At 38.0% G+C, this 25,542-nt stretch overlaps 1 protein-coding gene across 7 annotated transcripts in view; it reads left to right on the forward strand.

Annotated features, from left to right (window-relative positions):
- The window catches only part of PIEZO2 (piezo type mechanosensitive ion channel component 2), a 425,559-nt gene that overhangs the window by 302,884 nt on the left and 97,133 nt on the right, over positions 1–25,542 (forward strand). For 2 of the 7 annotated variants that reach the window (XM_065582028.1, XM_065582033.1), the window contains exons 9-17: positions 2,239–2,358; positions 6,073–6,111; positions 7,842–7,980; positions 10,103–10,245; positions 12,308–12,544; positions 18,219–18,384; positions 20,152–20,375; positions 21,507–21,655; positions 22,730–22,903. In XM_065582028.1, the coding sequence (XP_065438100.1) occupies positions 2,239–2,358; positions 6,073–6,111; positions 7,842–7,980; positions 10,103–10,245; positions 12,308–12,544; positions 18,219–18,384; positions 20,152–20,375; positions 21,507–21,655; positions 22,730–22,903 (1,391 nt within the window). Of the gene's footprint in view, positions 1–240; positions 286–2,238; positions 2,359–6,072; positions 6,112–7,841; positions 7,981–10,102; positions 10,246–12,307; positions 12,545–18,218; positions 18,385–20,151; positions 20,376–21,506; positions 21,656–22,729; positions 22,904–25,542 lie in introns of all 7 variants that reach the window. The other 5 variants (XM_065582030.1, XM_065582032.1, XM_065582034.1 and 2 more) reach the window with 4 other exon arrangements.

Here is a 25,542-nt window from a genome sequence, read left to right on the forward strand (position 1 = left end):
GAGAACCAGGCCTCTACTATTTGCAATGTTGTTTGAGTTAGTCTGGTGGGGAAGGTGGAGGTTGGGAGAACATTGTTAGTGCTACTCTTAAACTCTCCTGGAGCTGTGCACTCAACCATCATAGTTGCTTGTATGGTGGGAGAACTGGAAGTGTTGGACAAGCCAAAGACAACCTAGAATTATGAGATTGTCTGCTAGATAATGATCTGCTTTACCTCTTTTTCCTCATCCTTGAAATAGATTGAACAAGACACCATTTCCCACCCTCACCCATCACCACCTGAAGTTTGTATCATTTAAAATCATTATCTCAATGCCTCAGTTCACTTAGTGTTTGTTTGGTCAAATCGATGCCAAACTAAATGTTGCTGGTAAATGTTTTGTTGTGGGACACTTTTATCTGAAAACTTTCAATACATGAAAGTGGCATGGAAAATTTAAGCCTTATAGTTAGTTTATTTTACATTTGTTAAAATTTGGTTTGAAATATCCTCTAGATTCTAAATATAAATATACATACATATGTGAAATGTGCTGCTATGCTTTTGAGAAGTAAAAATAAATTAATACATACTGCTTATTTAGGCTGAGCTTTTTAAAAAGAGGAGCTTAATATGGGGTTTGTAGAGTGGGTTTTTCAAATCCACCTGGATTATTTAGGCACCCTTCTCCCAAGGGCAGCTTTGTAAATCTCAGCTCTATTTCATGGGTTAGACTTCAGAATAAGTGGGCTGATATATAAAAGGGCAGAGAACCTCACAACCCCCATTAAAGCCCAGCTTCAGAGTCTTGGTTTTGAAAATCTTGGCCTGAGGAAGAAGACAAAAATAACATTTTGTGCTGTTTCAATAGAGTCAGCAGATGGAGCTCAAATAAACTGACAAACATTGTTCCCAGAGCTGAGTGGACATTGGTTATGATACTGTCCTCCTTTTTTTTTTTTTTTTTTTTTTTTAAAGAGGGGGGAGTAAATCAAAAGTCAATTTAATTCAGGTGTCATTTGAAACAAAGAAATAAAATGTATCTACTAAATGGAAAGAATAAAATGTGCAGAAAAAATCATGTTTCCCCCTGTTGAATCAGACCATTGAAAGTGGGGGAAAAAATATGAAAATTACTTGACTAGATCAAAATCTGTTCTAATTTACATCAGTGTAAACCCTGAGCACGGAAGTCAATAGATACGCTGGATTTTGGTTGCAATTTAGTAAAGCACTTGAACACATGTTTAAGTCCCATTCAGGCCAGTGGGACCTTAGCATGTGTTTGAAGTTAAGCATGTGCTTAAATGCTTTGTTAAATAGGGATTGGTTTTCGGAATTGGGGCCTTACAGCAGTATAAATGACATCAGAATTTGGCTTAATACTTATGTGTAATCAACTCTCTAAACTGCCTGCTATTTAGCCCAGGCTGATAGAAATTACATAGAGATGAAGTATGATTTAAGGTAACTATGATGTTAGTGCACCAGCAATGCAGTATCAGACTCTAATGCTTCCTGTTTGTTAGACTCAAATGTTTGTTAGTAGTTTGCTTTTCCTCACGGGATAACCCACTTTAGAGCATGTACACTCTATCCTAAAAATCCTCAGTTTTGTTATTCACAGTGAGATTAAAACCTAACTACTAAGAGGTAGGGGATTGGAAGAAACTTCCCATTGGGCATGTGATTCCATAATTGTTCAAGGTGTGGCTTGTAGATGTTCTGAATCAGTTCACTGTCCTGATCCATTTACTGTGTTACCATACATCAGGAACAGGATTAGTGTGTTATTCTGTAGTCTTTGAATACGTATTACATATGCCCAGAAAATATTTTTTTCATTTAATTTACTTCTCAGTATAGCAAGACAATGCTGTCCCCACATTCAAATAGACAAACAGAGAGTTTTAATTTCAGTAAATCTAGCTTTAAAATGATTACATATCTGCATTATACTTTATGGTTTGGTTTATACTATAAAGCAGGATGTGGACGTCTGGTTACTTATGGTATCCTGTAGGAATCAGGAAACATCTTGATATTGATGGGTTTAGCAATTATAGAATAGCTCTGTCATCATTTTCTGAAAATGTCATACTAATAACACATCCATCATAGATACAGTACATTAAACACTAGAAGATATTTCAAGGTATATAATTTAGAGGAAAAACAGCATCTGGGTACCACAGTGTTACTCTTAGAAAATCACTATTTAAGAATTACAACTATCCCTGCCATTCCCATTGTTCAGGAGATGGATGATGACGAGAAATCTGGTATCAGTGAAGAAGACAAAGAAACAGACTGCAACCCGACCTCAAGGAGACGAAGTTTGTGGTATGCAAGCCACTACACAGCTGATGAGAGAAAAGTAAGACCTGGGGAAAGGGTTCCCTACGTCAAAATGTTTCAAACGTGCAATTCATTTTATTGTGGTAACTTTGTAAAGTAATGTATTACTATTTGGGGACATAGTAGTGTAAGTTCCAAGTAAAAATATGTGAGTGATTATGTAATTGGCTTGACACCAAGACTTTGGGGAAAGGTAGGGAAAGGAATGTTATTATTTTGTAAAACTTAGAAGAAGAAAAACAAGAGACCATGCTAGGAAGTGAAAGCAGAATGTTTCCTGTGTTTCCAGCTTCCAAAACAAAAAGATCCAGGATTACTACCTACTCTCCTGCACTGGGCAGCCCTTTGGACAGGAGAGTAGGGAGTGCTGTCCGGGAGCCAGATACCTGCAATAAAGGCTGATCTAACTTATGACAGCTGACTAGGCTCCCTAATTGGTGAGGCCAAGTTGCCTTCGCCCTCCTGCAACACAACCCAGCCTGCCACCAACATGTTCCTTTTCTTCCCTGTACACCCCGATGCCAGAACGAGGAGGGTAGTTGGTGTAGGAGCCAACTCCACCAGCTTCACAGCAACAAAGAGTCCCCTTCTCCCTGCCCACTAGAGGAATTCTCATATGGTCAGCTGCCCACAGATTTTGGCTCCAAAAGTATTAGGGTGAGCCTTAAATTAACATTTCCAATCCCCAAGAATACTGTGATGGAAGTAACAATAACAGTAGTAGTAGTAGTAGAAATAATAATTAATAATAAAAACTGCTCTGAGTGAACTGGACACTGAACTATAACAACAAAGAGATTGCTATATTCCTATATCCCCAACAATTGCAGTAGTAACTTTAGTACTCCTAGTACTAGTACGCTTATTAAGTTTGCGGATGATACCAAACTGGGAGGGATTGCAACTGCTTTGGAGGACAGGGTCATAATTCAAAATGATCTGGACAAATTGGAGAAATGGTCTGAGTTAAACAGGATGAAGTTTAACAACAACAAATGCAAAGTGCTCCACTTAGGAAGAAAAAAATCAGTTTCACACATACAGAATGGGAAGAGACTGTCTAGGAAGGATTACTGCAGAAAGGGATTTAGGGGTTATAGTGGACCACAAACTAAATATGAGTCAACAGTGTGATGCTGTTGCAAAAAAAGCAAACATGATTCTGGGATGTATTAACAGGTGTGTTGTGAGCAAGACACAAGAAGTCATTCTTCCGCTCTACTCTGCTCTGGTTAGGCCTCAGCTGGAGTATTGTGTCCAGTTCTGGGCACCGCATTTCAAGAAAGATGTGGAGAAATTGGAGAGGGTCCAGAGAAGAGCAACAAGAATGATTAAAGGTCTTGAGAACATGGCCTATGAAGGAAGGCTGAAAGAATTGGGTTTGTTTAGTTTGGAAAAGAGAAGACTGAGAGGGGACATGATAGCAGTTTTCAGGTATCTAAAAGGGTGTCATAAGGAGGAGGGAGAAAATTGTTCACCTTAGCCTCTAAGGATAGAACAAGAAGCAATGGGCTTAGACTGCAGCAAGGGAGGTTTAGGTTGGACATTAGGAAAAAGTTCCTAACTGTCAGGGTGGTTAAAAACTGGAATAAATTGCCTAGGGAGGTTGTGGAATCTCCATCTCTGGAGATATTTAAGAGTAGGTTAGATAAATGTCTATCAGGGATGGTCTAGACAGTATTTGGTCCTGCCATGCGGGCAGGGGACTAGACTCGATGACCTCTCGAGGTCCCTTCCAGTCCTAGAATCTATGAATCTATGAATATCCTCAGCTGCTATTAGAAAAGCCAGTGAAGACATACGTTGGAAGTATCTCCAACTTCATACTGTCTGATCTGGACCGGTGATAACCACAAACCAACAAAAGGCAGTTAAAAGATGTGATATGATATATATGGTATCACAACTTTCAGACAATTTGTATTCCAGAATGCTTTGCAGTGGCGGTAGTGTACGTTTACAAAGTGAAATTATGACAGCGGGAAAGAGCATTTAAATAACAAATGAAGAGGAGAGATTCAGGAGTTCAGTTCCAGAGTGCAGGAGCTGCAGAGAAAAAGACTCTTAAGTTGACAGTGCAGAGATGTTGTTGAGGGCGAGATGAAGAATGTGTTAAATAAGCAGAAGGAATAAAAAGGGGAGAACTGGAGGACAAATTCTGCTAGATAGGAACAATTCCATGCAGGATTTTATAAACAAGAAAGCTAGTTTTGAACCAGATCCTGAAATGAAACCAATCCAGTGGAGTTGTTTGAGGATGTTTGCATATTTTTAAAGACAGGTAGCATTCTACACTCGCTGGATTCTAGAAAGCTGGGCATTGAGAAGGCCGTTGAAAGGAGATGCAGTAGTCTAGGCGAGAGGAGCTGAAGGCATGGATGAGGGTTTCAGCAGAAGTGGAGCTGAGTCAGTGTAATATGTGGGCAATAGGTGATAGGAATAGAACGAACAAGAATAGATAGAGTTGCATTTGTTGAAGGATCTATTGCCCAAGAGAAGCACTAATGGTTTGGAGTACAGAAAGGGGCTGCCCCAGTCATAATTGTTTATTACAAAAACTATAAAATACATATACTCCTATAATACAATTGTAGCCTTTGCTAGGTCCTATTGTAAGGCCATGGTTCTCTACAAAGTTTCATGTAGACTTAAGTCTAAGGCAGTAACAGTTGATTAATGTGGTGGGATCATTGTGCTTCACACACTGCTTTCGTGTCACAGAGCAAGGACCCAACCCTATCAGCCTAACTCAAGAGAGCCACTTTCATAAATAAAAACTGAAAAATGGGTCCCAAAGCTTGCTTTCTTAAAAAAACAAACAAAAAAACCCACACAAAAGCCTTCTGCTATATTTCACTACATGTGGTGCTGATTACTTGTAGAAAAATATGTTCTCTTGTCCAAAAGATACATCTTCTATAAGCCAAATGTAATCTTGACAAAGCCAATATGTTGCAGGAAGATGAGTTTGAGTATTCTTAACAAATTTCAAAATACTGTAGTTACAACATTTTCTTCTTCTATAAGTCACATCTTACAGTCCTTTCTCAGGCAAAATTCCCATTGATTTCAAGCGTGAGCTTTGCCTGAGAAAAGACTGCAGCCTTTAGCCCTATGTAATTATTATCTATCAAATTTTCAACAAATAGAAATTACTAGAGTGCATTTTGATGATCTCTATAGCTCTTCATCTACTGCTTCAGAATATATCAGTAATTTTTGCTGAATGATGGAGGGCAGTAATTAGATGCTGTTGATGAAAATGTAATGCTCTTTCAGTAATTCCAATGATATTATTAATACTTTGAAATGTAGGTATAACATTTTTATCCTAGTGTAATAATTCTGTTGACAATGATTTTATACTTGGAGAAATTCTAATAATCATTTTAAAAACCTTAATTTTAAGTGTCTCATTGGAAAGTCATTTGATACTAACTGTAATAACATATTGATGAATTCCCGTGACCATCACATATAATTTCAGTATAACATCTTCAGTTCTGATTTGGAATTAAGACATTTAAAAATAAAAGTTATACCAATAATTATGCTAAAATGAATGTTGTTTTATTGGGCATAATATACAATTCTGCTGACTCTTTAAAAATTCTTACTGAATTTCTTAATTCAGATCTGTTGAGAGGATCAGCAAATATGCATGCATCTATTAAACTTATTACTGCTTGAGCTATGCTTCTTCATTAATAATCTGTCCTATTGATTTTTACAGCTTCTGTCAATGACTCAAGATGAATACAAGTCATCTGATGTTAGTATACTATCAGTCTTTGCAATTTATTTGTACTCATATAGATGGCATAAATATGGATTATGCATATATGGATTATGCATAGGTTGGATATTAGGAAAAACTTTTTCACTAGGAGGGTGGTGAAACACTGGAATGGGTTACCTAGGGAGGTGGTGGAATCTCCTACCTTAGAGGTTTTTAAGGTCAGGCTTGAGAAAGCCCCGGCTGGGATGATTTAGTTGGGGATTGGTCCTGCTTTGAGCAGGGGATTGGACTAGATTACCTCCTGAGGTCCCTTCTAAAGCTGATATTCTTTGATTCTATGATATACCTAACAGACACAAGTTTCCATGAAATTTTAAAATATTCTCATCTTTTTATTAGTCTAGACATTATATTAAAACCTTGATTAGCCAAACCTCCCTGTTGTTAATTACATTGAGAACTCCTTTGATTATCCGAAATCTTGATTATTTAAACTTACTAAGTATCTCTCATGACATTAGAATATTTGAGGTTGTACTCACTGGCAAAAGATCTTCCTTAGTTCTTTGTATTTTAAACAAAACATGCAACTCTGCTTTTCTATAAGCTACCCTATAACTTGGTTTAATTCCTTCTTTGTGATGTGTTTTTAAAGTGTTCATGTTGAATTGCTGAGGTCCTGCAAAAATGACCAAACACCTGAGTTGAATATTAAAATGGTGGAAAGTATGAAACTTTATTTGAACAGGCAACAAAGTAATTAGCCCAAAGGCAGGAAATCCTAGCAGATTCTGAAGGGGGAAATGCTCTGTGTCAGTCCCATACTTTAACAAATGGGGCTGCAGATTTCCTCCGCCATGCAGCCTAAAAACAGCTGTAACCAAACCTGAATATGGCCCCCAGCCCTTCTGACAACTACTGCATCAGGAAACCACACAATATATTTTTGCAGTGAGATTCGTTCTGTAAAACTGGCCCATCTCCATTGGCCAGCTGCTAGAAACCCTTGCCAAACAAGGACAATGGCCAACACCACATTGCAGAAAGGAAAGTTCAAATAGTGGCATAAACATTGAGTAATAAACAATTGTAACAAACACAACTAATTTTACTAATTGTAACAAATGCAGATCACCCTACTGCTTTAAAAATGCAAATCATTTGTACCCATCATCTTCATCGGTACTGGAAACCATTAGATAGAAAATTAACCTTAAAAAATATCCAGCCACAAGACTGCATGAAAGAGAAGGATGGGACTCATGGCTATGGCATAGAACTAGTCAGAAGATCAGGGTTCTTTCTTAGGTTGGCCAGAGATTGCCTGTGTCACCTAGCACAAGGCACAACCTTTCCATGCTTCAGGCCTGTCTTTAAAATAGGTGTAATGCCTACCTCACAGTGATTGTTTGAGGATTAAGTAATGTTTATAAAGAGCTTTGAGATTCTTTGATGGAAGTTACTGTAGAAGTGCAAAGCACCATCATCATAATTATTACTGTTTTGTTAAAGAAAATTTAATGAAATCGGCGTCGTAATTCTTTTTAGCATAAATTGGTCTGCTAAAATTATTCTTAGGACAATTGTGTTAACATTATGTGTAATGTGTGATTGTTCAGCATAGAGAGAAACCTGCTGAAATGATTTCATTAAGTTTCTTTCATATTTTAGAAACAGTACCTAATGGAAGTTAGTAAGTAGCAGTTTCACTCACACGGGAGCTTTTCTAAAAGGAATGCCTTTCTCCAATCCTCGTCTGGCAGGTCCTGCTCGTAACAGTGAATGGGACTCCTGTAGATTATCACACCATACACCCCACACTTCACTTGGAGAATGGCCCTGCCAAAGCTGATATGTACTCAACCCCACAGTATAAATGGGAGCCATCAGATGACATGTCAGGTAGTAACATGAATTATTTGGGAATAAACCCGTGTGTTTGGTATTTTATTATTTACTCTATAGTTAAATTCTTGGCCTTGTGCATTTTTTGTTAAGCAGCTTGATAAGATTTAAGAAACTGTTAGAACAAATTGATAAATTAAACAGCAATAAATCTCCAAGACTACATGATATTCACCCAAGAGTTCTGAAGGAACTCAGATATGAAATTGCAGAACTACTAACTGTAGTATGTAACCTATTGCTGAAACAAGCATCAATACCAGATGACTGGCAAGTAACTAATATGAAACTAATTTTTAAAAAGGGTTCCAGAGGATTATTCCGGCAATTACAGGCTAATAAGCCTAACTTCAGTACTGAGCAAATTGATGAAGATCAAAATTATTAGACACGTGGATGAACACAATTTGTTGGGGTAGAGGAAACATGGCTTTTGTAAAGGGAAGTCATGCCTCGCCAATCAATTAGAATTCTTTGAGAGTGTCAGCAAGCATGTGGATAAGGGTGATCCAGTCAATACAGTGTACTTGGATTTTCAGAAAGCATTTGACGAGATCCCTCACCAAAGGCTCGTAAGGAAACTTAGTTGGCATGGGATAACATGGAAGGTCCTCTCAGGGATCAGTAATTGCTTAAAAGATAGGAAACAAAGGATAGGAATAAATGGTCAGTTTTCGGAATGGAGAGAGGTAAAAAGCAGGGTCCCCAAGGGAATTGTACTGGGGCCAGTCCTATTCAACATACCCATAAATGATCTGGAAAAAGAGTGAACCATGAAGTGGCACAGTTTGTAGATGACACAAAATTATTCAAGATAATTAAGTCCAAAGCTGACTGCAAAGAGTTACAGGGGGGGTCTCACAAACCTGGGTGACTGGCCAACCAACTGGCAGATGAAATTCAGTGTTGATAAGGGCAAAATAATGCACATTGGAAAAAATAATCCCAAATCCACATGTATAATGATGGGTTCTAAACTAACTGTTATCACTCAAGAAAAAGACCTTGGAGTCACCTTGGAGTTGAAGGTCCAGCTGAGGTCAAAAATGCTAGCAGGATATTAGGACCTATTAGGAAAGAGAGAGAAAATAAGACAGAAAAATAAATCCATGGTAAACCCACACCTTGAGTACAGTTTTAGAGTTTGAGTCTCCATCTGAAAAGGGATATAGTGGGAATGGAAAAGGTTCAGACAAAGATGATCTGGCTTCCATACAAGAAGAGACTAAAAAGAATAGGGATGCTCATCTTAGAAGAGAGATGATTAAGGAGAGGTCTGATAGAGGTCAATAAAATCATGAATGGTGTGGAAAAAGTGAATGGAGAAGTGTTGTTTACCTTTTCCTACAATGCAAAAACCAGGGTCACTCAAATTAATAGGCAGCGGACTTAATACAAACAAAAGAAAATACTTATTCACCCAATGCCCAATTAACCTGTGGAGTTCATTGCTAGGGGATGTTGTGATGGCCAAAAGTATAACTGGGTTCAAAAAAGAACTAGATAAGTTAATGGATGATAGGTCCATCAGTGGCTATTAGCCAAGAGGTCAGGGCTATAACCCCATGCTGACAGCACCCCTAACTTTTGACTGCCAGAAGCTGGAAGGGGAGGACAGAGGTGGATCTCTCCAAATTGCCCTGTTCTGTACACTCCTGAAGCTCTAGCCACTTTCAGAGACAGGATACTGGGCTAGATTGCCCATTGGTCTGATCCTGTATGACAGTTCTTATGTTTTTATGCTACCAATCAACATGCAGATCTTTGAATCAAGTTGCAGGTGCATATTATCCAAAATACTGTACTTGTCTGCCCACCAACACATTTGTTTTATGTCCTTACATGACTGTATGTACTGTACTTCTGTGGATTTTTCCTGTGGTTCTCAGGTCATTGTCAAGATATCAAAATTATTAATATTGGTATGGCTGCATGCTGTAATGGTAGCACAACATTCTGCCGTATGGGGACCATCTGACTTCACTATACCAGAATACAATGGCCTGATTCCTGCAAGATTTACTCAATTTGTGCAAGGACTGTAGGGTTTTGAACTGTGTGTACATGCGCTGCCATTAGACTTATTTGAATTGCACCATAAGAATTTTTTTCTACTTAGAAAAGAAAGAAGAGGAAGAGGAAGAAGAAGAAGAGGAGGAAGATATTCAGGAGAAAAAAGAAAATGTTAAAATACATGCCATGGTCTCGGTCTTCCATTTTATCATGAAACAAAGTTACATTTGTGCTCTGATTGCAATGATGGTACGTATGAAAGACAAAAATAATTGAGTTGGGGTAGTAGACATAATCTAATTATAGATGTCATCTAACTCTGGAAATGAGCTTCTGCCACATTATTGACAGCATCAATATATTTATCTTCCAAATGTCTTGGTGAAGGGTGATTAGTCATGTTGATTTTTCATTGGTGTTTACTTCAACGTTATAAAATCTGGACCTGAGATTTGAATCTGTTGGATGCATGTGGTTTATTAAAACATTACCCCTCAAATTATGCCTTGATCCTACCACCAACTCCTTATGGGGCAGGTTTCTGCTCACAGGGATTCCGTTATAGGATCGGGGCTTAAAATTCTAGCTTTAGTATTTTTTTACCTGCGGCAGATCAGAAAATGCTCAACATGCTCATTTCTCTGATAGTTCAAAAAAAAATTAAGTGGGTTTTAATGCATTTACTCAATTCAGAAATTGTCTGCAAAAATAAAGCACTTCATAGTCATACAGTAAGTCTAAACTTGCCATTTCTACTTCAAATTGAATCTATGCATCTAGTTCAAACTCTGTATGAAAATAAACCTATAAACATTGATTTCTTTTATCTACACTGGGCAGACATCTAGGAAAATACAATTTTGTGCCAACAAATTTTTTTGTGATTAATTTTCTTCTTTTTGAAATTACATTGCCTATCCCTGAAAACAAAGGGTCATTTTGTGCAAATTAGCCTTGGATTATACTGTAGCAAGTTCACAACGTGATAGTTCTCTGTCAGCACTTCCAAGGTCTGGTTTTACTATTTTGAAAAGGTTTCAACTGGGATACAATTTACCATAAAGTTTCTTGGCCCAATCTTGCCTTAAAAAAAATTTAAATAGTTTGGCCACTTTTTGTTTGCATACAGCAAAAGAAAACCGATATTTTGTATGGTTTCGGACTTTTGTTTGCTGTTCCTTACCATGAAAAGTCTCTGGAGATAAACAAAACATAGCAGATTCTTTGTGCAGAATCTGGATTGAATATGGTGCTTTTTGAAATGTTAGTAAGTAGTTATTTTTTTGCTGTGGTATATTCATTTTTTTTAAGTGACTGCTGCACATGTGCTTTAATTACTTTAAATTCCATTCAGGGTTCAAATCTGTCAGTATCAGTGATGGAGCTGTATTGTTCTGAGCCTTCTTCTAGTCTCAAACTGAGATAATATCAGCTCCGAAGGATCTATGTTCCAAGTGTTGTGAACCAAATTCAGCAACTGTTCCACTTATGCCATACCCAAATGTGACCCATTGTGCGTGTTACAGTCTTGTATCTTAATGGAAGAATAGCATATACATGATTCTCAGAGGCTATAGTGGACACTTTATCGAGTCAAGACTAATCCAGCTTTGATTAAAATATTCTTAATATTTCATGCTTTTCTGTCTAAACAAAAGAAGAAATTAAGACTCCGTTGACTTCAGCTAAATTACTCTAGATTTATACTGGTGCATTGCCAACCAGAATCTAGTCCAAAATCAATAACAGTGTTTAATAAAAAGACACTTCCTCCCACGCTATAATACGGTGTTTTGTCCAGAACAGTTTTAAGTAATGTGTTGTTTGATACCTGTAAAATGAGCAGAACATTTGAATATACTGTAAGGAACAATGCTACACTGGGTTGGGTTAGGCTAAATCAGTCTAAGTCTACTACATCTCTAATATCTAGAGTACAACAGAAAGTGAAATCTAAAGCATGCTTTATAGTCACTGCTCAACTCTGGGAGACCTAAACTAACATTTCTACTGAAGTACCAAGACGCAAAAGTACCAGACCAAAAAAAGGTGGTTTAAACTAAATTTCCTAGGAATCCGTTTACTGCATGTAGTCCAGAGGATCTACTGTAGCTGTCAGCGGCCCAATTCTCATTAACATAAATGGGAGTCACATTGCTAAATCTCCATGCATCGCACTGAAAATATACCCTAGACAAGGTGTGTGAAGTTGGGCAGTGCTGTAAAGTTTTACTGACTGTATGCAGTAATACTGTAACTAAGTGAATCTATGAACATTTTTGTCTCTCTCTCCCATCCCCTCCCTCCCAAGGCTTGGAGTATCACTTATCACAGTTGGTTGACTTTTGTGTTATTGATCTGGTCCTGCACGCTTTGGATGATTCGTGACCGAAGGAAATATGCTATGATCAGTTCACCTTTCATGGTTGTTTATGGAAATTTGCTGTTAACATTACAATATATATGGAGTATTGACCTCAATAATGATGAGCTTCCTAAAGTTTCTGGATTTTTAGAAAAGAAGGATCCTGGGGAATTAGCTTCAAAGGTAAGTGTAGTTTGCTTACAAACATCTGTAGTTTGGTTAAAGAACAAAGCAATATACACTAGCCATCAATAAAAACTTCAGGTCCTTTGGTGTTTAATACAACGAATAATCCTGGTCAGCATGGGACTACAGTACAGGATGAGTGGTTAAAAAATACAATAGCACAAAATTACTTCTTGCTGGTAAATTAAATACTATAACGAATGTGTCAAATTTAGATAATTTTATAAAATAGTTCTCACCAGGGAGAAAATAGCATTAATATTTGGCCCTGTAAAAACGAGAGGAAAGGGAAGAGAAAAAATATGTACTTGGATTAGTTAAATACAAGATAAATTAAATAGAATTATGAGGCAGCTTTTGTTTGATGAAACCTGTTTGTACGTACACACACACACTATACATACACAAATATATATATTTTATAAGTGCATTTCTGCTTTGTCATTAGCATCAGTCAGTACAGGTAAAAACTCAGTGCTGTAGTTGTACTTAAATAGAAGATTTCCATTCCCTTCTATTTTTTCTGAATAAAGACTAATGTAGCAGACCTCAGTACAATGGTTGTTCCCCCCTTTCTCCCTTTCGCTTTTAGTTATTTTGTTGGCAGAATTTGTGTGTGGCAACATTTCATCACCCCACCTCTTACAACCCGTGACATGATGTCTCAGCTATTCATGAACACTTTTGTTATGAACACATATTGCATGTGTGGAGTCTGGTGGGATTAAAAATTGCAAATCCAGACACTTGTAAATCTGTGGTAAAATCTGTTGACTTTAATGGGAGCAGAGTTTATGCCAACATTTTGAAAATCTCATGCATAGCTTTTTTTTTTTTTTTTTGCTTTGCAAATTATACACTAACACTTAGAAATACTAGATAAATGTACTGTGTGAAGCATAAAAAATTACTGTGAAAACACTTCTGGTCCAAATACTTTCAGGAATATTTCTCCGTGCTATTATTCATGACACTATGAACATTTGCTGTTCATAAACATTCTTATGAATACAAAAATCATCTGAATGCTTCTGAACAAGTGAATAAAAAGTATTGCAAATGTTAGTGAGTGGAATCACTGGCTTTTATTCACCAGAATATTCACAAGTACCATTTTAGGTATATTAATGAACACCTGAGATGTCATGACAGTTTAAGTATAGCAGCCTCACCATAAGAGCAGTGGAAAAAGATAATTAAATCTGTAATGTCAAATATTTTTTAATTTGTGAATACCAGTTGAGTTCATTTGACTATATAAAGCAGGGGTTCTCAAACTGGGGGTCGAGGTCCCTCAGGGGGTCATGAGGTTATTACATGGGAGGTCGCGAGCTGTCAGCCTCCACCCCAAACCCGGCTTTGCCTCCAGCATTTATAATGGTGTTAAATATATAAAAAGGTGTTTTTAATTTATAAGGGGGGGGTCGCACTCAGAGTCTTGCTATGTGAAAGGGGTCACCAGTAAAAATGTTTGAGAGCCACTGGAAAGCACACCAAACTTGTCTCTAAGAATAGAAGTGCCCAGGTTAACAAGCTTTTTGAGCATGAGCCAAACTTTAAGCACATGAATAGTCTCATTGAAGTTAATGGGACAACTCACACACGTGACCTTAGGCATATGCTCAAGTACTTAGCAGAATTAATTCTTTAGTCTTTCAGTTGACGAAACACAAATTGGAATTGCCTTAGATCACAAATGAAAGTGTTTCCTGGTTTCAATTAATGGGGCTTTTCCCACCCAGATATTTTCCCTGTCTTGAAACCACTGCATTTGGCAGATTATCTTTGAGGGAGGAAAGTGAGCACACAATAGAAGCTGCTTCATAGAGCACTCGAGAGGAGCTTCTCACAGAGTGCGGATAGTTGGCCCAATTCCCTTATAACTGAGTGAATCACTTCCATCATGATACACCTGATTTCAGTTTGAAGAGGTTCTGCACCTGTGTTTCCTGCTTGGCAGTGCCCCTTGCCAAACTATGTCTGGATTTATAATGTATTTGAATGCTAGTGAGCATTCTATTATTTTTCCTGTGGAAGTTAGTGCTAGTCATGATAAGAGTGATTAAATAATCAAGAGGTAAGTTCTGCAATTTCTCTTCATTGACTTTGAAAATCTCAGTCTGGGCTGGATTCATACTAGTTACTTTGAAATGATGGTCTATGTGCCCCATTATCAGTTCTGTAAGTCGTCCAATTACCCCCAAGGATTTGTTTTCTGCGCTCTATCCCTGGATTACATCTAGCAGTGCACAATGGAGGGAGTTTCCACTCCCCAATCGATAGTTTAAAAGTGTTGACCCAAACTCTCTGTGCATTTACCATTCATGAAAGGGCTTCATTTACCCATTATGTTTGTATGTTTAGCAGTTTTGATATCTATTTTAGGTATTTATTTTTAGCTAATCTGGTGCCTTTTCGCTCCTTTAAAAACTGGGGGTTTCCCTATCATTATTATTTATTTCTCTTGTGGTAGTGTTTAGATGTCCTTTTCAAGAATTGGGGCCTGTGGAGGTAGGCATTTTACATATATATATCCCTGCCTCTAAGAGCTTACAGTGTAAATCAGGTTCATTTTTATGGGAAATTCATCAATTGAAATATACTATTTTTTATGTTTACAGTGCAAATATTTATAACAAAAAATATAAAGTGAGCACTGTACACTTTGTATTCTATATTGTAATTGAAATCAATATGTTTGAAAATGTGGAAAATATCCAAAAATATTAAACAATAATAGAATTCCATTTATATAAATAGTATTTTTCAATTCACTTAATACAAGTACAATAGTGCAATCTCTTTATCATGAAAGTAGAACTTATACATTTATAGTTATGTACAAAAAATGATTGCATTCAAAAATAAAACAATGTATAACTTTAGAAACTACAAGTCCATTCAGTCCTACTTCTTGTTCAGCCAATCGCTCAGACAAACAAGTTTGTTTACATTTTCAGGAGATCATGCTGCCCCCTTCTTGTTTACAATGTCACCTGAAAGTGAGAATGGGCATTCACATGGCACTGTTGTAGCCAGCGTTGCAAGATATTTACATGCCAGATTCGCTAAAGATTTATATGTCCCTTCATGCTTCAACCACCATCCCAGAGAACATACGTCCATGCCGATGATAACGATCCAAAGCAGTGCAGACCAATGTTCATTTTCATCACCCAAGGCTATGGCTACGCTTGCAGATGTAGAGCACCGGGAGTTAAACTAGCCCTCAGAGACAGAAGCAGGGAAAGCGCTGCCATGTGTTCACACTATCAGCTGCAAGTGCAGTGGCGTGGCCACATTAGCAGCTCTTGCAATGCCACAGAGAGCAGTGCATTGTGGTAGCTATCCCAGTGTGCAAGTGGCTGCAGCGTGCTTTGGAAGGGGTTTGCAATGCCTAATGGGGCAGGCACAGCATCACATGATGCAGGTTTCCCAATCCCATTGTTCCAAGGCATCCTACTAGATTGCCAACTGCTTTTCAAATGTGGAGGGTGGAGTGCGACAGGGAGTGTATTGTGTGATGTGGGGGGAGAGACAATGTGTTTGGGGGGGGCAGAGAGTATGTTAGCATTCTGTCTTGTGCTGTCTTGTAAGTTTAGACAGCGGCAGGGGGAAACCCCAACATCATCCCCCGCCCCCTGCCTCTCTCTCACACACACGCACAAACGCCTGCCCCTGCAACAGGAGCATTCCACATTGATAGTTTGCTTTGTGTCCCGGAGCAGATAAGCATGCCAGCTGCAAGAAACGGAGCTTTGAAAACATGCCTGCAGCCAAGTTCAAAACAATGACGAGAGTGGCCACTTGACTTCAAGGGATTATGGGATGTTTCCGGAGGCCAATCATAGCGTGTAATGCAACACTTCGTCCACAATGACACCCCAGCACTCCGGGCGCGGCACGGAAAGCTCTTTGCTTCTCATGCAGGTGGATTACCAGGGGCACTCCAGCCGCGGAGTCCAGCCACTCTAAGTGTCTTACCAGTGTGGACACCTCAGGAGTTAGGGTGCCCGGGGCTGATTTAATGCACTATAACTTGCAAGTGTAGCCAAGGCCTGAGTCAGATGTCACCAGCAGAAGGTTCATTTTCTTTTTTGGTGGTTCGGGTTCTGTAGTTTCTGCATCGGAGTGTTGCTCTTTTAAAACTTCTGAAAGCCTGCTCCACACCTTGTGCCTCTCAAATTTTTGGAAGGCACTTCTGATTCTTAAATCATGGGTCGAGTGTGGTAGCTCTCTTTAGAAATCTCACATTGGTATCTTCTTTGCATTTCGTCAAATCTGCAGTGAAAGTGTTCTTAAAACGAACAACATGCTGGGTCATCATCTGAGACTGCTGTAACGTGAAAATGCAGGTAAAACACAGAGCAGGAGACGTACAATTTTCCCCCAAGGAGTTCAGCCACAAATTTAATTAACACATTATTATTTTAACAAGCATCATCAGCATGGAAGCATGTCCTCTGTAATTGTCGCCAAAGCATGAAGGGGCATATGAATGTTTAGCATATCTGGCATGTAAATACCTTGCAATACCGGCTACAAAAGTGCCATGTGAACGTCTGTTCTCTCTTTCAGGTGATGTAAATAAGAAGCAAGCGTCATTATCTCCCGTAAATGTAAACAAACTTGTTTCTCTTAGCGAGTGGCTGCACAAGAAGTAGGACTGAGTGGACTTGTAGACTCTAAAGTTTTACATTGTTTTGTTTTTGAGTGCAGTTATGTAACAAAAAAAATCTACATTTGTAAGTTGCACTTTCACGATAAAGAGATTGCACTACAGTACTTGTATGAGGTGAATTGAAAAATACTATTTCTTTTATCATTTTTACAGTGCAAATATTCATAATAAAAATAATATAAAGTGAGCTCTGTACACTTTGTATTCTGTGTTTGTAATTTAAATCAATATATATGAAAATGTAGAAAACCTCCAAAATATTGGTATTCTATTTTTTTATTTTTTTTATTGCAATTAATTTTTTGAGTTAGTCGCGTGAGTTAACGGCAATTACTCGACAGCCCTGCTTTTTATATTACATCATCAGCCTGGTTAGCAGCAGCACCCCAGTAGAGTGTGCCAAATATTTGGTTATTTGTATGTCTCAATTAAAATTTTATTCTTGTTTTCTGTATAAAGTAATGAAATGAGGCTTGATCCTGAACCACTGAAATCCATGGGAGCTTTGACTTCAGTGGATATAGGCTCAAACCCATGATAAACAGGTGCCATACTGTATTCTGTGTTCTGGCTGGCTCTCAGTACTGACACTTGTTGAATTTGGCAGTATACAAAACACAAAAGTACACTCTTTGTTAAAAAGATTTATTTATTTATGTACCCTTGTTATGGAATAATAGACTATACTCTCCTAGCGCAAGGAATCAAAAGAGAAACCTATTAACAAAGGCCACAGAATGAAAAGTCAGTTTCCTACCCAAACTGGAGGACAACTGGAAATAAAATAAAATTGCTTTTAATGGAATAGGTTGCCTAGATGACCTAGCTTCCAGAAATGTGTTCTTTGGCAATGATTATATTGTTGCCAATTTTGCTGAATAGTGGAAAACAAAGGCATGAAAAAATTTTCAAAATATCTGTTAACATTAGCAGGATCTAGGATGTACAATTAGTCTGTCTCTCTTGTTTTGTTTTGATTTTTGCTTGCAGATCCTTTTCACAATTACTTTCTGGCTACTGCTTAGGCAACACCTCACAGAGCGGAAAGTGCTTCAGCTAAAAGAAGCTACTTTAGCTGAGGTCAAAGTTGAAGATGAAGAAAATGAAGAAAAAGGTAAAAGTATATCAAGTTTGACTGCTTCAATCAATGTAGGAGGTTAGGGTTACTTCTTTTCTTATTGCTAAAGTATTCGGAAAGTTGCATCTGTCATTGACTAAGGGCTAAACAATATGCTGCTAAATCCATGCACTACAAATTTCTCAGGGAACATAATAAAATAGCTTTGAGCTTGATAACATCACACAAAATATATAAACTCTCTTTACAGTTGAACTACAGTAAATGATATGACAAAATAAATAACTTGAATGGGAAATACAGGAAAAACCTTCTATAGACGCACTTCCACCACCACACTTGTGCCCCCTCCTCCTTCCCCCCCTCCCGAAAAAATCACTGTACACAAAATTTAACCATAAAAGGAGAAGGGCCTACATGGAAAACGTCCATCAGTGATTTCAATGGGAGCTGCACCTGTGTAACCAAGAGCAGAATTTGGCCTATAGGTTTCAGTGTGGTGTTGTTATTCCCAACATGCATAGCAAGACTAGGAACAGGGTTTTCTCCTTACTGCTCCCATTAACGGGACAGCAGTAACTTGCCTTTTTCTTTTTTTTTCATGGTTTGGTCACAGTAGAACAAGAGGGAGGGATAGTCGTTCTTTTGAAATGCGGCATTTAACTCCCACCTGGTATCACAAATCTATATGTTTTTTAAGGTTGGTTGGTTGGTTGGTTTTAAACAGGAACCTCTGCTTTGAATTTCAAAACTGTCTAATGTTTGTGTTTTTGGTGAAAACCACAGTATTCCCTTAGGAATTTATGTCTCTGGATGTCAGTGATAAGTTCTGGTTTTTTTCCTTCCAGTTTAACAATGTTTTTTGCCTACAAATGCAGGCATTACAGTAGATATTGCTTTGACTATGATCCAATACATAGCTTTCAGGCCATGGTTCTCCACTATGTCTGAGTTCAGCTTGGGCAAAGTGGGGAGCGATGATAACAGGGAATTGGTGTGGCTTCCTTACCTTTTGGCCAGTGGAAGTCCAAGAAAATTAAGCTACAGTCCTTATGCCAGTGAAGGTTCATGGAGCTCTGTCACAGCATGCCTCCTCCTGCCCCGTCCCACCTTCCAGAATGCCCCTGAAAAGTCTTTCCCCCTTATGGTGGTGGTGGGTGCTAGTGGCTTATAAGGTGAGGGAGGGATAGCTCAGTGGTTTGAGCATTGGCCTGCTAAACCCAGGGTTGTGAGTTCAATCCTTGAGGGAGCCACCTAGGGATCTGGGGCAAAATCAGTACTTGGTCCTGCTAGTGAAGGCAGAGGGCTGGACTCGATGACCTTTCAAGGTCCCTTCCAGTTCTAGGAGATAGGATATCTCCATTAATTTATTTAAGGTGACATAAAGTTCACCTATGTGAGGGAATACTCTACTGGCTATCTCCAGCTGTTTTAAAGACACTTTGTGCTGCTTACCCAGCACAACATGACCTTAGTGGACCAGATAATCTGGCCCTCGGATTTTTGAAAGGGTGTAAAAGTAAGTACATTTACCAACTAGTAACCCAGGCTTAAGAGTGTGGTCCTGGAGACACTACTGTCAACGTGTGGAGGAGAAAATAACATGTTTTAGAAGGAAATGCATGGCCAATATTCTCTGGAGCCTTCTGATGAATCTTCTCCCTCAATCAGAAGCAGAGATTATAAAGTCAATTCAGACATGCATCTAACTGTACCCTTGCTAAATTTCTGCATAAGCTTCCATGTCCTGCATGAAGCTTTTATGCTTTACCTCATTTACAATTACAAGGAAAGATCCTATAAAAATAGGTTGGGGGCGATGCAACTTGATTTGTGTCTTTGCAGAAGAGGAATTGCAAGAAGGGGAAGTGACAGAGGAAGCAGATGAAGAAGATGAGGATGAACAGGACATTATGAAAGTCCTCGGAAACTTGGTGATGGCTATGTTCATTAAGTACTGGATTTATGTCTGTGGAGGAATGTTCTTCTTCGTCAGCTTTGAGGGTAGAATTGTCATGTACAAAATCATCTATATGATGCTCTTCCTCTTCTGTGTGGCCCTGTACCAGGTAAATTAGAGCAATACTAAGCAAAATTCTTCCTTTGGTTGCACTGGTGCGTCCTCTTTGACTTAGCATCAATGTAACCGAGAGCAACATTTAATAATTTAATCCACTGTGTATTTTTTCTTTTGCTAGTTCCCAACAGCTTAGACCATTTGAAGAGTTTTGATTCTATTTAACCTCAATAGATTGGCTGATTGGAGAGAGAAGCAAAGTTTTAAAAGTTGTAGTTTGGATAAGCACCCAAACATATGAATGCTTGGCTGAACGAGAACCCAGATTCTATGGTGATGGGCACCCTAGAAATAAATTAAGAAAAAATACAAATAATAAACTACTCGAACCCTTTTGGGTCTGCAGAATTGATCTGGGTAACTCATGAGAACAGGTTGTTTCATGAGATTTCTGACTTTTTTTCCTTCCGATCCTGGATGGAACTTAGAAGAATAGAGATTACATAAACATGAGAGGAAAAATGAAAAAAGTTAACTTAAAAATGGATCAAGTTGGGGTTTGTGTAGAATTTTGGAATAAGATTCAGCATGGTTGTTTTAGCCAGGCCAATGTAACCATCCCTAACTGAATTTAGGAATACTAATGATCTTTACGTTAGAACTGCATGACTTCATGTTTAATTGCTGATGATGGCCACTTTTCCATTGCTTAGGTGTAGACCACAAAACAAACACCTATGATACTACAGGTTTCAGAGTAGCAGCCGTGTTAGTCTGTATCCGCAAAAAGAAGAACAGGAGTACTTGTGGCACCTTAGAGACTAATAAATTTATTAGAGCATAAGCTTTCGTGGACTACAGCCCACTTCTTCGGATGCATCCGAAGAAGTGGGCTGTAGTCCACGAAAGCTTATGCTCTAATAAATTTGTTAGTCTCTAAGGTGCCACAAGTACTCCTGTTCTTCTTTTTATGATACTACAAAGATTCTCCCTTTGATACATGGATATGTCTCTGATAAGCATCAATGAGAGTTGATGTTATGTCAAGAATAAAATAATTGTGTTAGTTTAGGGAGAAGGGTTATATTTTATAGCCCTCTGCCTGTACAACAATATAAATAGTTTGGTAGATTCTTCCGCTTTGGTTCTGTTTGCCTTACCATCTTCAATGGCTGGTTCCCAGGTGCACTATGAATGGTGGAGGCGAATCCTAAAATATTTTTGGATGTCAGTGGTTGTTTACACTATGCTGGTGCTTATCTTCATCTATACATATCAATTTGAATCATTTCCTGGCTTGTGGATGAACATGACAGGGCTAGATGAAAAAAAGTGAGTATTTTCATTTTACTTGGGCTTATTGTGCACAAGCAGATGGCTAGTGATTTTTTTTTTCATACTGTTACAAAGACTTTTTACATAGGTCGGTGTGAAACTCCCTATTTTGCTTTGCAGATTTTCATAGTGAAAAAGCAGAGATTTTCACCAATATTTGTAAACAATTTGCAAACCTTTAATTTTGGCACAAGAGAAATGGTAATGTTTTGCACCCTTTGACCTCCTTCCTCCTCTTCCTCCTTATAATGGAAAAAATGTCAGGAAACCTTCTCCAACCATGACTGGGGGTTCTGCTGCCCCATGCACACAAGCAAATATCTGCCCCTACAACTCTGCTGTCACCCATACAAAAATGTCACTGAACATTTTGCTGTCCCTGCTATTTGGTTGTCCTAGATGACCACCTCTTTCTGACTACCAGCCCTAATTTGTGACTAGCCCTAATTCTGACTACATGATGGACTAGTGGAGGTGTCCTGCAAAACTTTTTTGCTTTTCGCTAATCATTCTCCCAAAAGCATAACCTGACCTTAAAAAATAGACTTAAAGGCTGTAACAAAAACAAAACAAAAAATGAAAAATAAAAACAGAAAACCCAAAACAAAATCTTTTGAAACAGCACATATATCCCAAAGCTGCCATCTTATATGGGAGTCCAGTATACTGTTTTGTAGAAGCAGAACAAACCTCTTTTACTGCTTTCCATCGCCTACAATATTGTAACAACCTAATTGTTGGCTTCGAGCTGGAAAAGCTGGCTCTGAAATTCTATACTGAAAACATTTGATATAAGAAAGAAATTAATCTACAAATTTTGTGGCTGTAGTGATTTATTTAATAGTGCTTATTTAGTGTGTCTCATACCTTTAAAGGGTTAAGTGGCAAGATAAGGTATTGTACATTTGCATTGTTCTTACCTTTTGTTCAGAAAAATGAAAAGATAAGATACATAGCAAAGACAATCTTACTTACTGTACCATTTTGTGACTATCCATCTCATGTGATATGGGAGAAATGTTGCAAAATTCATGTTGAACAGGTGACTTAGTGACTTGTTTTATTTTTCAGACTAGAGGATCTTGGTTTAAAACAGTTTTCTGTGGCTGAGCTGTTCACACGTATCTTTATTCCAACCTCTTTCTTATTGGTGTGTATATTACACCTTCATTACTTCCATGACCGTTTCCTCCAACTCACTGACTTAAAGGCTGTAACCAGCAAACAGGACAGCGCTATTTACAGGTAAACAAGCAAAGTAAACAAAGCTACTAGTTGTCCATAAGATAGTACTGTTTTCTAACAATTTGCTTTGCAGGAAATGTTGTGTGCCTTTTTTATGACCCCTGATTAGCTCTCCCCCCCCCCCCCACATGCACACGCATATTTAGGTTTAGACTTTTGGGGTAGATTTTCAAAGCACAAAAGACACTTATGACACCTAACACCCATTGACTTTCAATGGGCATTAGGTGTCTAAGTGCCACATGTGCTTTTTAAGAATCTTGACAATAATAGGGAAGATTTTCAAAGTGACTGTTGATTTTGAGTACCCAATATTTGAGTGCCCAACTTGAGACACATTCAAGAGGCCTGAATTTTAGAAAGCGCTGAGCATCTGCCCTGTGAAAATCAGGCCCCTTTATTAAGGTGTCTCAAACTGAGCCCTCAAAAATAAGACACTCAAAAATTAAATAACTAGTCACCTTTGAAAATCTTGGCCTATATTCTGTGTCAGCGCGCTAGACTAGACTCGCTTGCTCATCAAAATGTATAACAGAGTATTGTGATTCTCTCAGCCCCTCCACTTTCAGATATTCAATGTTATACACTTACAGATTTTTCTGCACAAAAGCATATTACAATTTGACTATTATTTTTGGGAAGTAGCGAAGTGCTTTAGATTGTATTTTGATAGGGTAGTTTGAAGTAAAACATTTGCATTCTAAATATAACATGTAGTGATGTGTGACACGATGACATTTTTATGGTCATGAACTTGGGAAGACTGCATTGTGCCATAAATGAATTATGGAGCAATACCAATTTACACCAGCTGAGAATTTGGCCCAATTTGTTTAATGGCTTGAAATTTAGGAAATAAAAGAATGACTCTGGTAATCATGATCAGATATCTGGTATACATATGTTTATACCTAAATGTACAGCATACATATGCAGTAGAATATAGGTATGTCTGTTCTCATATTCAGCATTGCATTTAGAATAAGTTCTACTTTTTTAACATGCACGTGCAGAATTCTTGAGTATATATTTTAAGTGAACTGTAAAAAATTGTTGATAAATTCCTAACAATCTTTTCTTTACTTGCTTTTCCGAACATCTTTCTCTTTTTCATTCTTTTCTTTTTTTTAATGTTAGCAAAGTAGTAAATCACATGGTAAATGCAAGGCTCTCTGTGTGTGGACCTTCTTTTGAGCTGCAAATTCTTTGTACAGCAAAAGGTGCATGATACTCAATTAAAAGAACTTTTCTTTACCATGCAACTGTGCACCTGAATCTGGGCCCAGTTTGATGATTGCATTTGAGCAGTGGTGTTACTTGGGCTGAGGGATTGCCATTTTGGGGGCATAGTACAGCATATGGTAACTGCACACATTTTACTGTAGATTGAGTACTTTGCACAGTGTTCAATAACAAAGCAGCAACTTCCAATGTGCATTCCAAAGGCACAAGATGAGAGAACTGCCTGACAGAGTTCCAGTCCTGATGCACTCATGCTGCAACATTTTCTGTCTGCAGAAGAGCTATCTTTGCATCCTCTGTTATTGTTGCCATTGCCCATATGTGGGACAGAGGATATAAAATACTGTCCATCTTCAAATGCTGACATGAAAAAAACCGATGTCATTGCCCAAAGTGAGGGGCCAGTGGTACAAATCGACACTAAGTGCTGCCAGTGTCTTATTGAAAGCAGAACAATCAAAGTTAGAAAGTACCAATATTATAAAAAAAGTAAACAGGAAGGTGACTGTGTGTAGATTTTCATTTTAAGCTAATGAAAATATCCTTATGCTCTAGGTCTGGGTCTAAGGACCCTAATAGTAGAAGTCGATTTAGTAGTTACAGTCAGCATTTTAGGACTTTGTTTTATTAAAATGGTAAAGAAAGAATATCTATTGTTACATTCTCTTTCGTTCCATGCTAATACAACACAGTTTTTATGGCATACATCAAGCTGTGGGACTGGATTGTGAGCAACTGTTATATTAGGAGCTAAAGATTTTTAAAACTGTTTTCTAAAAGTGACAACATTTACTTTTTTTTACAGTATTTTGAAACCCATAATTGTCACATATATTTGTTCTTCATCAGTGACTTTCACAGAAAGCCTGTCCTATTTGCAAATCAAACTAAGTTTTCTCCTTTTTACTACAGTAATTAAGACAAACAAAACCTGACATTTGAAAATCCAGCTGTTTCCCTCCTACTTGACACAGTGTGTTGTCAGTGCCAGGTGTCAGTTGACACTACCTGTAAGGATTCTGGAACCAGAATTTAGCTATCAGTTTTGTTCATGGTACATGATGCAGAATAAGATGTATCTTGATTTGCCACAGCTACCGATACTGGTCTGGCAGTGCTGCCAGCAGTAAAAACCTGGTTGTGCAGAAAATTTAAGATGTTATGATACAGAAAACCTATTAAAAGTAGTTATGTACAATAACAAGGTCTAGCTTTTATAAAGCCATCAAAGCAACATGCAGTCATTCATTCATTCCATTCTAAAAGATCTAGTGACGTAGCTCCACATTTATTGTGCCTGCTATTTATGGTTGTTTTTTTTACTTCTGTTAATTTTATCGTGTTGTATCAACTGACTCCTACAGGAAGACAAACCTTTATTTTCAGTATGTGGACAA

Source organism: Chrysemys picta, chromosome 2 (genome assembly GCF_011386835.1).
Source record: "Chrysemys picta bellii isolate R12L10 chromosome 2, ASM1138683v2, whole genome shotgun sequence".
NCBI lineage: Eukaryota > Metazoa > Chordata > Testudines > Emydidae > Chrysemys > Chrysemys picta.